This window comes from Hypanus sabinus, chromosome 23, assembly GCF_030144855.1.
Source record: "Hypanus sabinus isolate sHypSab1 chromosome 23, sHypSab1.hap1, whole genome shotgun sequence".
NCBI classification, from domain to species: domain Eukaryota; kingdom Metazoa; phylum Chordata; class Chondrichthyes; order Myliobatiformes; family Dasyatidae; genus Hypanus; species Hypanus sabinus.
The window spans coordinates 35,897,498-35,912,023 of NC_082728.1; the positions used below are offsets into that span (position 1 = coordinate 35,897,498).

The window sequence follows — 14,526 nt, forward strand, 5'->3', positions numbered from 1 at the left end:
CATACAGCAACAAAGCAGGGCTGTTAAGGTGAGTGGGTGACTACACAACACACAGCGGACACCATGGACGGAGCAGTGCCATGCTGAATGTGAAACGTGTTATAAAGTTTTGCAATCGTAAGCAACAGGATTTAAATTACTGAGTGCACATGCATTCACTGCACTTGAATTCAAAGCAGCAGTGATACACCAATAGTTTCTCAAACCACTTCTTCTCTATTTTATTGTGTGTGTGTGTGTTTTTATATTGCAGGGAGGCAATATTTCTGATTTGTAAAAGAAATTGAACAAACATATTCAGGATAAGAGATTTAACAGAATAAGTAAAAGTCTGGATTCATTCATGCCTGAGGGAATAGAAGCTGATTGAAAGTGATCCCAGGGAATACTGTTCCCCATAATCACATTCCTGGATGGCAGTGCTAAACCTGACCGATAGAACAAATTTTCAGCTGCCGAACATCGTTCTGACATTGTCACATCTAGTATTGCTGACCTGGGTTGAGTTTTACAGCATACATTGCTGATTTATAATGTGCCCCACAACATAGCTCTCTCGGCCGTTCAGTTGCAGAAATAACACTCACTGATAGCTTTCTCGTGCAACTGGGGATGTTTGACTGATGAGGATAATTATTACACTTGGCGAGAGCGCAGAGGAAGCAATATTATTTCAGGGCAGTTTATACATCTTTCCCCAAAGCAATGAACATTGTGAGAGGTAAATAATGGCCAGATGGTTTGATAATGCTGAATTTTAATTAAAAATGACCCGTGTAGGCTCACTCCCGTCATCCACATAAGCAAAAACAAATTGGGAAAGATCTGCATTATCTTTTAACTTTTAATATGTCTAAAAATATATAATTTTATTTGTTCATTTATTGAGATATAGCATGGAATAGGCCCTTCTGGCCCTTTGAGCTGCGCAGTTCAGCAATCCCCTGATTTAAACCTAGCCTAATCATGAGACAATTTACAATGACCAATTAAACTACCAACTGCTACGTCTTTGGTCTGTGGGAGGAAATGACAGGACCTGGAGGAAACCCAGACAGTGTCAAGGGGAATGTTCAAACTCCTTACAAGCTGCGGTGGGACTTGAACCTGGGTCACTGGTACTGTAAAGGGCGTTATACTAACCACTACACTACTGTTGCATGATCAGGGTTGTTGAGAAATATCAGGTGCCAATACAGTGTACATTGAATAAAATAGTTTAAGCAGCTAAGCCTACTTTCAATTTTAATTCCTGATGGTAATTCAGAGTATTTTAGCACCAATAGTAATATGATTGTGTATTAGGGTGTGAATTATGAATTATTTATTAAATGAGAACACCAGAGAGCCTGAAGACAATAAAATTTGGCTTAGGCAAACATATTCAAGTCACATTATTGGGATAAGTTCTGATAATTTCTTTTGAAAGCTTTTCATTATCTTAAGACAAGTTATAATCCTGGTGTCTTAACTAGCAAGTAAAACACTAATTGCAATGTGTGCAAGATCTGTTGCTCAGTGATTTATACATACCCAAATAGATTGGATGGAGCTAACTACTCTACCATGGCTTTTCTGCTCAATCCCAAGAGCAGTCAATTTCTATAAATATTTTTATATAGAGATATTTAAAAAGTTTATCGGACTGAAAACTGTCAAGATCTCAAAATAGTTTTCTATTGATGTAATATTGACACACTGAAGTAGAATCACAACTAAAGTGACAACTATACCCCCAGGAACCCCAAATTGCCCTACGGGTAATTATTAGCTAATTTAGAAGTCATTTCTTAAGATATCAATAAAGTTGTTGTACTATTACAGGAAAATAACAAAAGCAATTTAAGAATAGTTTCACTAATAAACATTCTGCTCCCTTCTGATTATATAGTCTTTCACAGTTTAGTTAACCATAGTTACTAGATGAAGTGATTGTGGGAACAACAACACCGTTATATTTGTTATTGATATGCACTATTTGTTCAGCTTCACAATTCCAGCTTAAAATTTGAAGCCGATTACAAAGCTTCAGTAGAAGAAAATTAGATAAAAGACGTTGGGTGAGTTAAGTCTGTTCAGTATTTCTTGCCTTTGATCAAAAACAATCCTGAAAAGTCCATGATCATTTCAGAAAATGTTTCTGGTTGCTGTTGTGCTACTTTCCAATTCTGAATGAAATAAAGACATTTTGTATCACCTTCATCCACACTTTGAGAAGGATTTTACTAGTAAATACAATTAATTGGACCATTAGTTAATAGGGGTTATTTGGAACAACTCTTAAAGATCAAAAACTAATCAAGAAAATAGCTGTGAGTCCCTCCATTTATTCAGGGACTTAACCAGGGCGGAGACTGTTGCTGAACAGTTTTTAATCAGCGTCAGATGTGTGCACTTTTACGGCCATTAGACACTACACTGTACTTAGAGTGAGAAGCCCTTAAATAGCATCAGCCGTGTGTGCTAGTGTTAAAAAAGCCATGATTTTTGTCACTGATTGTTGGCAAGAAAGAAGCAGTAAGAAAATTCTGAAATGTTTTGTTCTCTACAGTTTCAAGCCAGAAAGGCCAGAAGAGAAAACAAAACAATTTCCCTACTTCAACAAGTTAGGAACTATGAAGAATTTGAAGTTATCGACAATCATCTTGAATTTTACAATGCATAAAGCTTTGGAGGATGCTATCATCTGTAGCATTACATGAAGGTACTCCATTATCTACACTAGGTGTCTGCTCTGACTTTCTTCATCTACATTCAATCAAAAGAACATGGCAGCATACATGGAATGAACTATTAGGAACGTAGTTTTATAGTATTGTAGTAGTATTGGTGGTGTTCGAATTTGTTTTGTATTTCATTTAAGTACATAATTTGTTATTCAGTTAAACAGTAGTTTGTCTTTTTTTTTACTTTTTTAATTACATTCATGAAACTGAATAATTGAGGAAGCTGCATAATGGGGCCAAATGTACTGGTTTCAATGTGTCCCAATTAACTGGAATCCATTGTACAAATGCGTTGTTTGATTTAGCAGCCTGAAGACAAAAGCAGCAAATACTGGTTTCTGAATTGAGCTATTATACCCCTGGTGTTCAATCTTTAATGCAAAATCTAAATTAACATCTGCAGTTTGTTTTTTCTACATAAACTGTATAATCCCTGCATTTATGCTTACAGACCACCCTCTAGTGGCAATCAAATGAAATTGCAACTAAAAGCCCGGTGTGTTATGTAAAAAAATCACAGAATTCTACTGATCTGGAAATCCATAGTTATGCATGTAAATTGTTGGAGGAGATCAGCAGTCACACAGCATCTACAGAAACAGTTGATGTTTTCGGTCAAGGCCCTTCTTTGGGACTGGAAAGGAGGATGGGAAATGCTCGAATAAAAAGGTGCTGGGGTGGGGAAGGACTAGCTAGAAGGTGAAGTCATGTAGACCGGAGATGAAGAACCTGACAGGAAAGGAGAGTGAACCATGGGAGAAGAGCAAGTAGGAGTGGCACCAGGGGGAGGTAATAGGTAGGTGAGGAGGAGAGCTAAGAAGGCAGAGTGGGGAATAGAAGAGGGAGGGGGGTGGGAAAAAGTTACTAGGAGAAATTGATGTCCATGCCATCAGGTTGGAGGCCACCTAGACAGAGTATGAGGTGTTGCTCCTCTACCTTGAGAGGGGCCTCATCATGACAAAACAGGAGGTCATATCTCATCATGGTAGACGAGGAGGCCATGGCTCATTAATTCCCATCCCCATTCCTGTTCCAATGCCTTGGTCCATTGCCCCCTCTTTTTCCTCGTCTGCCACGATGAGGCCACTATCAGGATTGAGGAGAAACTCTTCATATTCTGTTTAGGTGGCCTCACACCTGATGATATGAACATTGATTTTCTCCTTCCAGTAATTCGTTTTCCCTCCCTTACTCGCTTCTTCTGTTCCCCTACTCTGGCCTCTCATCTCTTCTCCTCGCCTGCCTATCACCTCCGCTTGGTTCCCTCCTCCTTCCCTTCCTCCTATGGTTCGCTCTCCTCTCCTATCAGTTTCCTTCCTCTCCAGTCTACCTAGCTTCATCAGTAACAGGGAGAGGGTATACCATGGAGCATGCTCACATCCTTAGTGATGGGTGCTGCCTTCTAGAGGTTATCACCTTCTAGCTTGTCTTCCTTCCCCTCTCCCAACTTTTTTATTCAGCCATCTTCCCCCTTCCTTTCCAGTCCTGAAGAAGGGTCTTGGCTTGAAATATTGACTGCTCATTCATTTCTACAGACGCTGCCTGACATGAGTTCCTCCAGCATTTTATGGGTGTAAAACAATAGTGTATTATCTTTGTGACTCAGTTGAAGATTAGTTAACTTCCTTTTCCAAGGGTATAATAGATTAAATAGTGACTGCTCATTATTTGACACTGAAGCTGAATGTCAGCACACTTTTCTCCTGAAGATGAGCTGTTAGAGCACAGTAACACTATAAATGTGGGGAAGCTTTTGGTATAGCATGTCCTTCGTCCTTCCTGGTTACTTTGTTGTTGCTTTGGATCTTGTCTTATTTATATTTTAATTCCAAGCAAAAGTGCCTTGTTTGCACTTTTTAGCCTAACTGCAGCAGGTTTTTGGAGAATTGAATAATTTTGCTGCCCTCCATGTGGAGATATGCTTCCCGATATAACCCTTGAGCAGTCAGACTGTAAGGATTTGCCCCTTTCCTGGACCTTCCAAGAAAGGAAGTAATTTTTTTGCCTCACCTTTCAACTCCAATAATTATCTAACAAGTTGATTAGATCACCCCATCTTTTCTCATTGTAGAAAACAAGTTCAGCACAGGAAGATTAGCTCTATGACTTATCACTTTCAGGCTCCATCTGATTCTGCACTATCTGCAAAGTTAACTTCCCGATGCCATTTGACTGGAACCAAGGAGGTGCAGTCTATATGAAGCTTGACACAACTGCTTCACAAAATCACCCCATTTATTTTGGCATTCTTGAAATGAAAGCAAACATTTTCAAATATCTTATCGGGAGAAATATTAGAGGGAAGGTAAGACAGTAGCAGAGATTTGGAACGTTATCTTAAAGGGTAGTGGAACAAGAAAGCTGTATAAAGTTCCTTGACAGTATGAGCAATATACCAAATGCCAGAAGTTGGGGTTCTTAAATCAGCAAATACTCAATATATTGTATGACTTTGGATGACCTCACCAACGTTCGATTATTCTATCCCCTGATTCTATTCCATTACTCTTGTACCTATTCACTGCATTTCCTGCTTTCTGTAGATCTCTCTGTTCCTCCATAATACTCCAGAGCTCAGCCAGCTTATCAGGGGCACAACCCTCCCCACTATCACAGATAACCTCAAGAAGGAGGCATTCATCACCAAGGATATGAGTATGCTCCATGGCATACCCTCTTCCTGTTACTACCATTGTTACTACCATTGGGGAGAAGGTACAGATGCCTCAAAGACTCTGAAACACCTTCTTCCCCTTCGTCATCAGATTTCTAAATGTTCCATCAACACAAACTTGTTATTCCTATTTTCTGCACAATTTATTTATTAGGGTAATTTATAGTTTTTTTGTATTTTACTGCATAGCTGCTGCAAAACAACAAACTTGACGTCAAATATGTCGGTGAAAATAAATCTGATTCTGAATTCCTAGTCTTACTATTTGAAAGTTGCTATTCCCTTTGGTTGTTTCATAGTGGAGTTCCCAAAATGGAACTCAGCCTGCCACAGTTCCCATGTCCACTCACAAAATTTCAGTTTTCTTTCAAAAAATTTTTGTTTCGATTCATACTCCTTATTGTGTAATGTTAAACTGGGTGAACTGTTCATTCCGTCAGCCAATTTTGTGTCTCTCTTTTGGCCATCTTGTGTTCCAGGAGGCACTACAGTTAACCTACAAATACCCTCAAAAGCAGTCACTATTTATGCAATGCCACTGTTTTACCTTCTAGCCAAACAAATGCTACTGTATATATTCCTTCACAGTGCAGAAAATTAGACTGGGTAAGTTTAAGGGCCACAATGTAATCGGTAACCAGTGTCATTATACTGATGAGAAATGTGCACTCTTTCCTCATTCAGCTCACTGCATGTGCCAGAAGCTCAGGTAACAGTCAAGCAGAATGGTGGGGGGGTGGGGGGTGGGTGTGGTTGGAGGGAGGGGTAGAAAGCTTTGAAAGCTTGCTGACACAGACACAGCAGCTGGTACACACTCTTACCTTGCTGGTTCGGCCCCTGATACTGGGCCGCTAGGTGGAGGAGTGGGGGAGGGAGAAGTGGAACTTTCTACAGACTGCTCGGGGATTGGCGACTGACACGAAGCAGCGAGTTCGGCGGGCGGAGGAGGGGGCTGTGTGCCAGGCGGGGTGGAGGATGTTTTTCGGACAACAGAGGAGCCTCTGCGGGCCACCCAGGAAGTGTCCATCACCCTCACACCCATGCTACAGGAACACAGAGACACCATCAACACTTTAAAGAAAAGAATGCTAGGCTTAATAAGAAGATGCTAGAGGAAAACAAAGAGAATACTTCAAAATACATTTAACTTATACTCCTAAAATACATCACGATAATTTAATGTGTGCACCACAAATTTAATTGGATTGACAAAGTTTGTAGAAAATATTCCATCCGACTATTGCTTAAAGCCAGAGCATCAGATTTTCAAGGCTCAGCTTGGCTATTGAACATGTTCTGGGAAATTACATATATGTAATAAAATGACAACTGCCAAATTAGTTGAATGCAGTATAATTGTTTTAAGTCCTACATGCACAGGGATAATACACATATTACTAAGATTTGCTGGGCCTTTAAAAGTAAAATCCAGTCAAACAACAAATCAAGTTCTTACAGTGAAGCAGTTGTCATTTCAAAACACATAATTATAGAATTTCTAGGCTAACTATATAAAAGATACATAAATAATTCTATGAATATTCTCCACTCTGTTGTTCGGAGAAAAATAAACCATAAACAATAGTAATATAAGATATGAACTACAGGTTAACAACCCTTTTCTGATGAAACTTGGGTGTATGATTCTTTCCTGTTACACCTTGTGCATTGTGGTGGGTACTCATATTTCATTGAAGCTATTTATATATTTCAGATGTACCTCCAGAAATCAAGTAAAAGTTACATACATTCTGACTAACATCTTAATAAAATGGTTTACTTTGTTGAGGATCTTCTATGTTGTTAAATATGTTCCCCCACCAGCCTATATTACTGTAAGATAATCACTTGCAGTTTTCCCACCACCATCCAAAATTGGAAACGTATCACCTTTCTTTCATTGCTGATGAATCTGTATCATGCAGCTGCCAAGAAACAGCACTAGGGGAGTGTCTGTACCAGAAGGAACGCAGCATTCTGCAGGGCAGCTGATCACCACCCATCTCCTTGACCATTAGGGACAGATAATAAATGCTGACCTGCCCAGTACTCCCCAGATCCCCAACCTGGATTTCAGAACGATACATCACCCGTGCAGCATAGAAAACAATTGCATGTTAAACTAACTGGGAGTGAGATTTGCTACGGATACCCATTCATTCATCTGCACACACATGCTTTTCCACACTGATAAGCATGCCCATGGACATACATGCATTCACACATGCCTAAAACTGCTTTGACATGCATATCCATTTACACATACCCACCCGTAATATTCACGTTGTTCTACACAGGCCACACACTATGACCCCTGACACCAAATTGGTTGTGGTGCTGAAGACTTAGATCAGAACAAGTTACTTCCCGTTTGACCCCACCTGCAGGTCAGTGTTCACCTGAGAGCGTAGCCAACTCCGATATGACTATCCCACACAAAAGAAAACCTGTCCAATTAATTACTGTCTGTTAGTCATTTCCTTGTCATCAACCAAAGTGTTGTCAGAAGTGCTACCAAGTGCCACTTACCCAAGAATTTGCTTACTAATGGTCAATTTATTTATTCAGTCATTGAAAATTTTATTGGACCCTTAGAAAAAACAGTAATAAGAGAGTTGTATTCCCAAAGAGAGTTGAGACATACCAAGGAAGCATTTGACTGAAAGTGACTTCAAGAAGTGCCGACATAAAATTGAATCATCCTCATTTCAAAGTTATAGAGTTGCACAACTTGAAAAGAGGTCCTTTAGTCAACTTCTCCATGACAACCAAGTTGCCTACATCCTTTCTATAGTCACCTGATTAGAAGACACACAATACTCCTAATATGTCTCAACTGATTGAGGAAGACAAGCATGTCAAATGCCTGTTTCAGCATCCTGTCTATTGGTGGCGCCACTTTCAAGAAACCATGTACTTGACCCCTAGGTCTCTCTGATAGATAGACTCTCAAGACTCTGCCATTTAATGTACAAGTCTTGCCCTGGTTCTACCTACTAAAATGCAACACCTTGCATGTGTCCGAGTTGAATTCCATCTGTCGTTCATTGGCTGACTTTCCCTGTTAAGCTAGAACCTATGTAGTATATCTCTAATTTTGGTGTCATCTGCAAACTTATTAACCTGAAATCATAGTTCACACTTAGAAAAATGACCGTGGTCGTTGGAGGGCAATCACATCACCCCATGAACACTGTTTCAGCAATGCCTGGAGCCAAACAGTCTCGACTGCATCGTCAACGGTCTTCCCTCCACCAGGTCAGAAATGTTGACGTCTTTTGAAGTAAACACAATGTTCAGCCCAATCACAACTTATCAGATAATGAAACACCCATTCGCTTATGCACCATAATCCAGATAACCTTCCAGCTGGAACAGTCTGGTAAATAACATTTGCCAAGCAATGATCAATTCCACTAGTAGAATTGAACTATATACTATGTACACTCAATGACACTGCTACTGCTCAATCCATTAGCAATAACACCCTAGAGTCTCCTGGACAAAGCCTAATGGGACCAGGTCCATAAATACTGCAGGTACAAGCAGGTAAGAGGCTGGGTATTTCATAAGGAATGATTTATCTCCTGGCTACCCAAAGCCACTTAAGGCATAAGTCAGAAGTGTGATGAATGAGATTCCGAATCAGGAAGCTTGGTACTAGCTGGGACAAAGTACCCAATTCACCAATCTGAATGTCATTCCACTCACTGGCTCATGACTTCCATTGTCTTTACGATCAAGGGCATCAATTCACAGAAACACTATTCCCTGCAAATCCCCTCAGTCAAACGCCATACTGACTTGGAGATTTATCACCACTCCATCTACACATCAAAATCTTGGATCTTCCATCTAAGAACACTGTCTTGGTGTCCTTATCCTAAAGACCACAACCATTGAAGAAGGTGAATTGCTACCGTCAGTGCTGCCGATGCACTGTACTGCACATTACACCATTTCCATTCATTTTTTTTCTTTTCAGCCCCAGTCACGCTCCAGCTACGAAGAGGGTGATAACCTGCATTTGAACTCTTGTAAAATGAGTTTTTCTTTGTTTTGATAGCTTCATATGTGGCAACAGAGACCTAAGCAAGTTTACCTGCCAACTGGGAAACAGGAACATAAAGATGATAAGTGGGTGGTCAGTTGGCACTGTAGGATTTTATACAGAATGGTTACACCAGGTACATAGTTTGGATCCCTATTTCAGCATTTTCTTAGTGTAACCTTAAACAAAGCTCCATTTATATCCATATCCAAAGAGTAGTTGCTCCAAGAAAACATCGCATCACTGCCTTCTAGTGACTGGTGGTCAATTCTGTGAAATCTTTTGATCTCTTTTTGACTTTCTGCTTTAAAACAAATGCACTGAAACTTTGTTCCAGTACTTTAGAATATTTGCCATCTAATTCCCTACTTCTCAAAATGATTTCAATTCATAAAATACACATAGATGTAAAGAAAGGAACAAGTATAAAGATAGCCCAGTAATCAAATACAAGCAATCATATCTGAGAATTGGCAAATTTACATCTTCTACTTGCAAGCTGTTATCCTCCATATCTTGGAATATTTCACCCCGACCCGTTCATGCTCATCTTATTATCTAAAGCCAGTTATGCAGATGTTATTGATACAGTACCTTTGTATTTTCCTAAGGCTGCATTAGCAGAAACAAAACAGTACTATTTAGAACATAACATAAAGGGTTAAATGAATCAAAGAGTAATTATTGTGAAGGTTGCAGAATCCTGTTAAGTAAAACAAGTGCGTTTGACGAAAAGTAATGATTTAGCAGGAACATTTAAGAGTTCACACTGTAGCGCTTGTAACATTTTAACCTGTTAGTGGCCCTTTTGTTATTGGTTCCTGACACCAGGAAAACTGCTCAGTTAAACTCTTGTGTTAGCATTTCAGGTGGATGTTCACAAGCACAGAGACGGTATTATGCTGGAGTAGGCAGAAGTTCAGATTGACATTCAATTGCCATTGGCTGACAATTATTGGTCTAATGTGACTAGGTTAAGACTATTTGGAACTGGAGTGGAGTTGTCAACAGAATTATTAGATGCTAAAACTAAATATCAATATTACCTCTGAGTCCTCAGGAAAACTCACTGAATTACTTTAGAAATGCGTGAAATGTTACTATGTCGTGTGGTGTGTTTGTATCCACAATTCCATAAATGGAATGAATTCACTGCTGTTCCTGGTTGAAGAGATACGATTGCCAGAATACTGGGAGAATTTTGAGCTCCTTTAGTGGTACTATGAATTCAAGTGGATAAGGCATCCCACTTAATAGACGATATCTCCAAAAATGCAATCTCTCTCAGATCTGCACTGAACAGTCAGCCTGGCTTATTCACTAAATACAAGGACTTAGGAGCTGAGAACTGACAATTAAAAGCTGCAATCTTGGTGCAAGAGGTTTGTTCGGCTAAAATTTTCATTGCCTTAGTGTTTTTTATGGGAATTAAAACATTTGTAGACAAAAAAGAATCCAGAAAAATATAATGGTGGAAAATTGAAAACTGGAGTTAACATTCCAAAATGACGTTTGTAAGCCTTACAGTATCCTCCACGGGGGCACGTAAATAAGTAAGAGTGGGAGACTCTGTTCTAGGTTAAAGTGTTACAAGGCAAAGTGTGGACCATAAAGCATAAATTCTGGTATACTTTTAACTGGAATGAAAAGATTTACAAAATACTGCAAGTACTTTTATGCTGTTAATTTTAATGTGCTGTATTTTGGTGTAAATTCAAAAAAAATTGCTTACCGCAGCAGCCAGGTTGGACAAGATGCAGAACGTGATCTCATGTAATTTGGGCTGTTAAAATGGTAAAATGTGTAGTCTGGGCAAGAGTACTCAACTGACATGAACTTACAGCTAAAAGTATTCAGTTAACAGGAATGAAAACAAGTTGAAAATGAAAGTACAGCAAGAATGAGGGAGCAACACAAGCACAGTATTTCATTGTGGTCAAAAGAGAAAAGAAAGAAAAATGAAAAACGGAATAGAAGCTGGAATGAAAAGCCTGGAAAAAGCACACAAAACTACTCACATTAATACACAGCAGGCATGTGCAGTGTGAGTTACATAATACCAAAACAGTACAGGTATACTTACAAATTTGTAACATTACAAGGTAAGAAAGTAAGCACATAATACATGTGCTTCATTCTCCATTTAATAATTTGCCTCAACCTTTCTCTGCAGAAAGCGCTGTTCTCTTGGGAATCATGATTTCATTGGAACTGGACGTTCATCATTCCCTGACCCAAGAGCCAGTTTTTTATAGAAGGCCCTCAGCAGGCCATTTGATCAAGACAGCCATCACAACCAAGTCCAATCAAATCCATACCAAACACACGTACTTCCAGTTGAGGTCTGTGCAATCCGATTAAGGGTGGGAATGCTGGCCAATCCCCTGTCTCTCACTCTGGGGGTCTGGGATCAGCTGTAGTGCTCCCTCAAGAACCTGGTACCCTTCTGGCTCTGTGACTCACTTGTCAAAATCATAGAACCATCAGGCATCCATTTTTAATTACTGTCATAGATACAGATTACAGGCAAACATTTTGCTGCAGTCTGCCACCGGCAATAAAACATGTTCTTAGTTATTGATATTACACTAATCAATAATGAGCTGACCTCGAGTGAACCAAAATAGACAGAAGTAACACAGGTGTATATGATGATAAGAGGCATTGATCATATGGATAGTCAGAGGCTTTTTCCCAGGGCTGAACAGAAGAGGGCACAGTTTTAAGGTGCTTAGAAGTAGGTACAGAGGAGATGTCAGGGGTAAGTTTTTTATGCAGAGAGTGGTGAGTGTGTGGAATGGGCTGCTGGCGACAGTGGTGGAGGCGGAAACAATAGGGTCTTTTAAGAGCCTCCTGGATAGTTACATGGAGCTTAGAAAAATAGAGGGCTATGTGTAATCCGAGGTAATTTCTAAAGTAAGTACAGCACAGCATTGTGGGCCAAAGGGCCTGTATTGTGCTGTAGGTTTCCTATATTCCTATGTAGAGAGAAGTTTTACTTCGAAATACTGGGCAATTTTCATGTTCTGCTGCTCACCCGTTTGCCACTCTGAACATGCTGGAGGAACTCAGCAGGTCAGGCAGCATATCTGGAGGGAAATGGCAGGTGATGCTCCAGGTCAAGACATTTAGTATCAGCTTGTTCAGTTCCATTTACTGCAAGATTTTCTCACTCTCATACTAAACATTTACCTTTTGTATAATGCACATTTTTTTTTCTTTTAGAATGGTAATTAATATAACATTTTCCAGCATATGCAGTATCTCACTTTTCCATTAATATTACTAAGTCCTACAAATATATAAAAATGTATACATAACATTCCGGTGGAATGTTACATCCTTACAAATGCTCTAAACTACAGCTTTAGCCATGGACCAATGAATAACAACAAGGGATTTACAAACAGAGAATCCCAAAGTGTAGTCAATAGTCATAGTAGCAGTACGGCATCCAGCATTGCCAGTGGGGATCGGAGGTTAGTTCTATATAACCAAACAGTTATATACTTGTCATTGGTGGAACATTTACCCGTTGACTCATAGTCTCATGATTGACAGAGAGGAACAGGAACCCTCCTCAGAACAAAAAGGGTTAAATAAATTTTGCATGTACAGTCTCCAGGTATCACAATGTTCAAGTACATATTTCAGATCTTCTTTACACACACACACACACACACACACACACACACACACACACACACACACACACACACACACACACACACACACACACACACACACACACACACACACACACACACACACACACACACCACCACCACCACCACCACCACCACCACCACCCCCACTTTGGAAATGCCTGGTACAGGAAAACTGTTGCTCCCGTTTTAACGTAACAACATTATGAAACTGATACTTTTAGCACAGGTTGCCATGGCATACTGTATCAAGCACCATTCAAGCAGGGAACTGAAAGATATCATGCACATATCAAAAAGAATGTTGCTGAGTGCTATGCTGAAACCAAAAGTAAAACATTTGCATCACTTTGATCCACTTTCCATACATGAGATACTTAAAGCTCACTAAACCTGAAATATAAGAGTATAAAATTTACTCATTTTTTAAATGTACATCTTCTTATTGTTCCCATGTATATCGTTTCACTCCAGCTCATAAGCAATTTTGCTTTATATGCGAAAATGCTACTTTTGAGATGTGAAAAAGAGAAAATAGGGCAATCGCCCATACATACCCATCTTTTTTATAAAATTCCAGCATCATGTTGTCAGTAGCAACACTGAGAGGCCGCCTCGCTTGATCGTGTTGCTTGCGGTCCGAGTGATCGATGTCCGGCGAAGGCATGGAGTTGTAGTTTGCATTATGATTGGTGTGTAACGGGCTCCCATAGCTCCCAGTGACATTAAACTCAATATCTGTTTTTGAAAGAAATATAGTTCATTGCATTTAACCACCAGGCTCAACTGTACTCAGATTTATTCTTTCACTCGAATGACAAAAGAATTTTTGTTATTGCTCAATTTTAATATCTCTGACTTTACTGATGTCATCAGTCTATTAAAATTAGGGCTCCTATTACACTACAGGACTCAGTACTTCCTCTATTTCAAAATCTTGTACTGCTAGGAAAGCAAAATGCAGATACTGAAAATTAAAAATGAAGGCAGCAAATGCCGGAGGGAGTCAATGCCTATAGAGAGGAACTCAGTGTCAAATTTTCAGCTGGCAATTCTTCATAACTAGGAAAAATTAGAAAAGAAAAAGGCTTCAGTTGCAGAGAAGGGTGATGAGTGGAAAAATCAGAGAGAATGTTCACCATAGGATGAATGGTAGGAAAGACTGAATGACATAGGCAGTGGTGGTGATGCAAGTTGGGAGGGTGATATAGGATTATTAATTGCAGTTGATCAAACCAGAGAAGGCAGAAGTAGAAAGAGATAAATGAGGGAGAAGAGACAGAAGAAATAATACAATGCTAGAATTCTGACAAAAAAATTGTAGGTTATACCTCCATGTTTTCTTTTATTTCTGATTTCCAGGGATTTTCAGAGGGAAGAGTTCCTTCTGAACACTGAATGGGGTGTGAA

The 14,526-nt window shown here is 39.5% G+C and overlaps 1 protein-coding gene across 9 annotated transcripts in view; it reads right to left on the reverse strand.

The window, feature by feature from the left end:
- LOC132380129 (rho GTPase-activating protein 44-like) overlaps positions 1–14,526 on the reverse strand; it is a 281,829-nt gene that overhangs the window by 17,002 nt on the left and 250,301 nt on the right. For 8 of the 9 annotated variants that reach the window (XM_059948735.1, XM_059948733.1, XM_059948739.1 and 5 more), the window contains 2 exons: positions 13,674–13,854; positions 6,222–6,443 (listed from right to left, as the gene is read on the reverse strand). In XM_059948735.1, coding sequence (XP_059804718.1) covers positions 6,222–6,443; positions 13,674–13,854 — 403 coding nt within the window. The remainder of the gene's footprint in view (positions 1–6,221; positions 6,444–13,673; positions 13,855–14,526) is intronic. The other variant, XM_059948742.1, reaches the window with a different exon arrangement.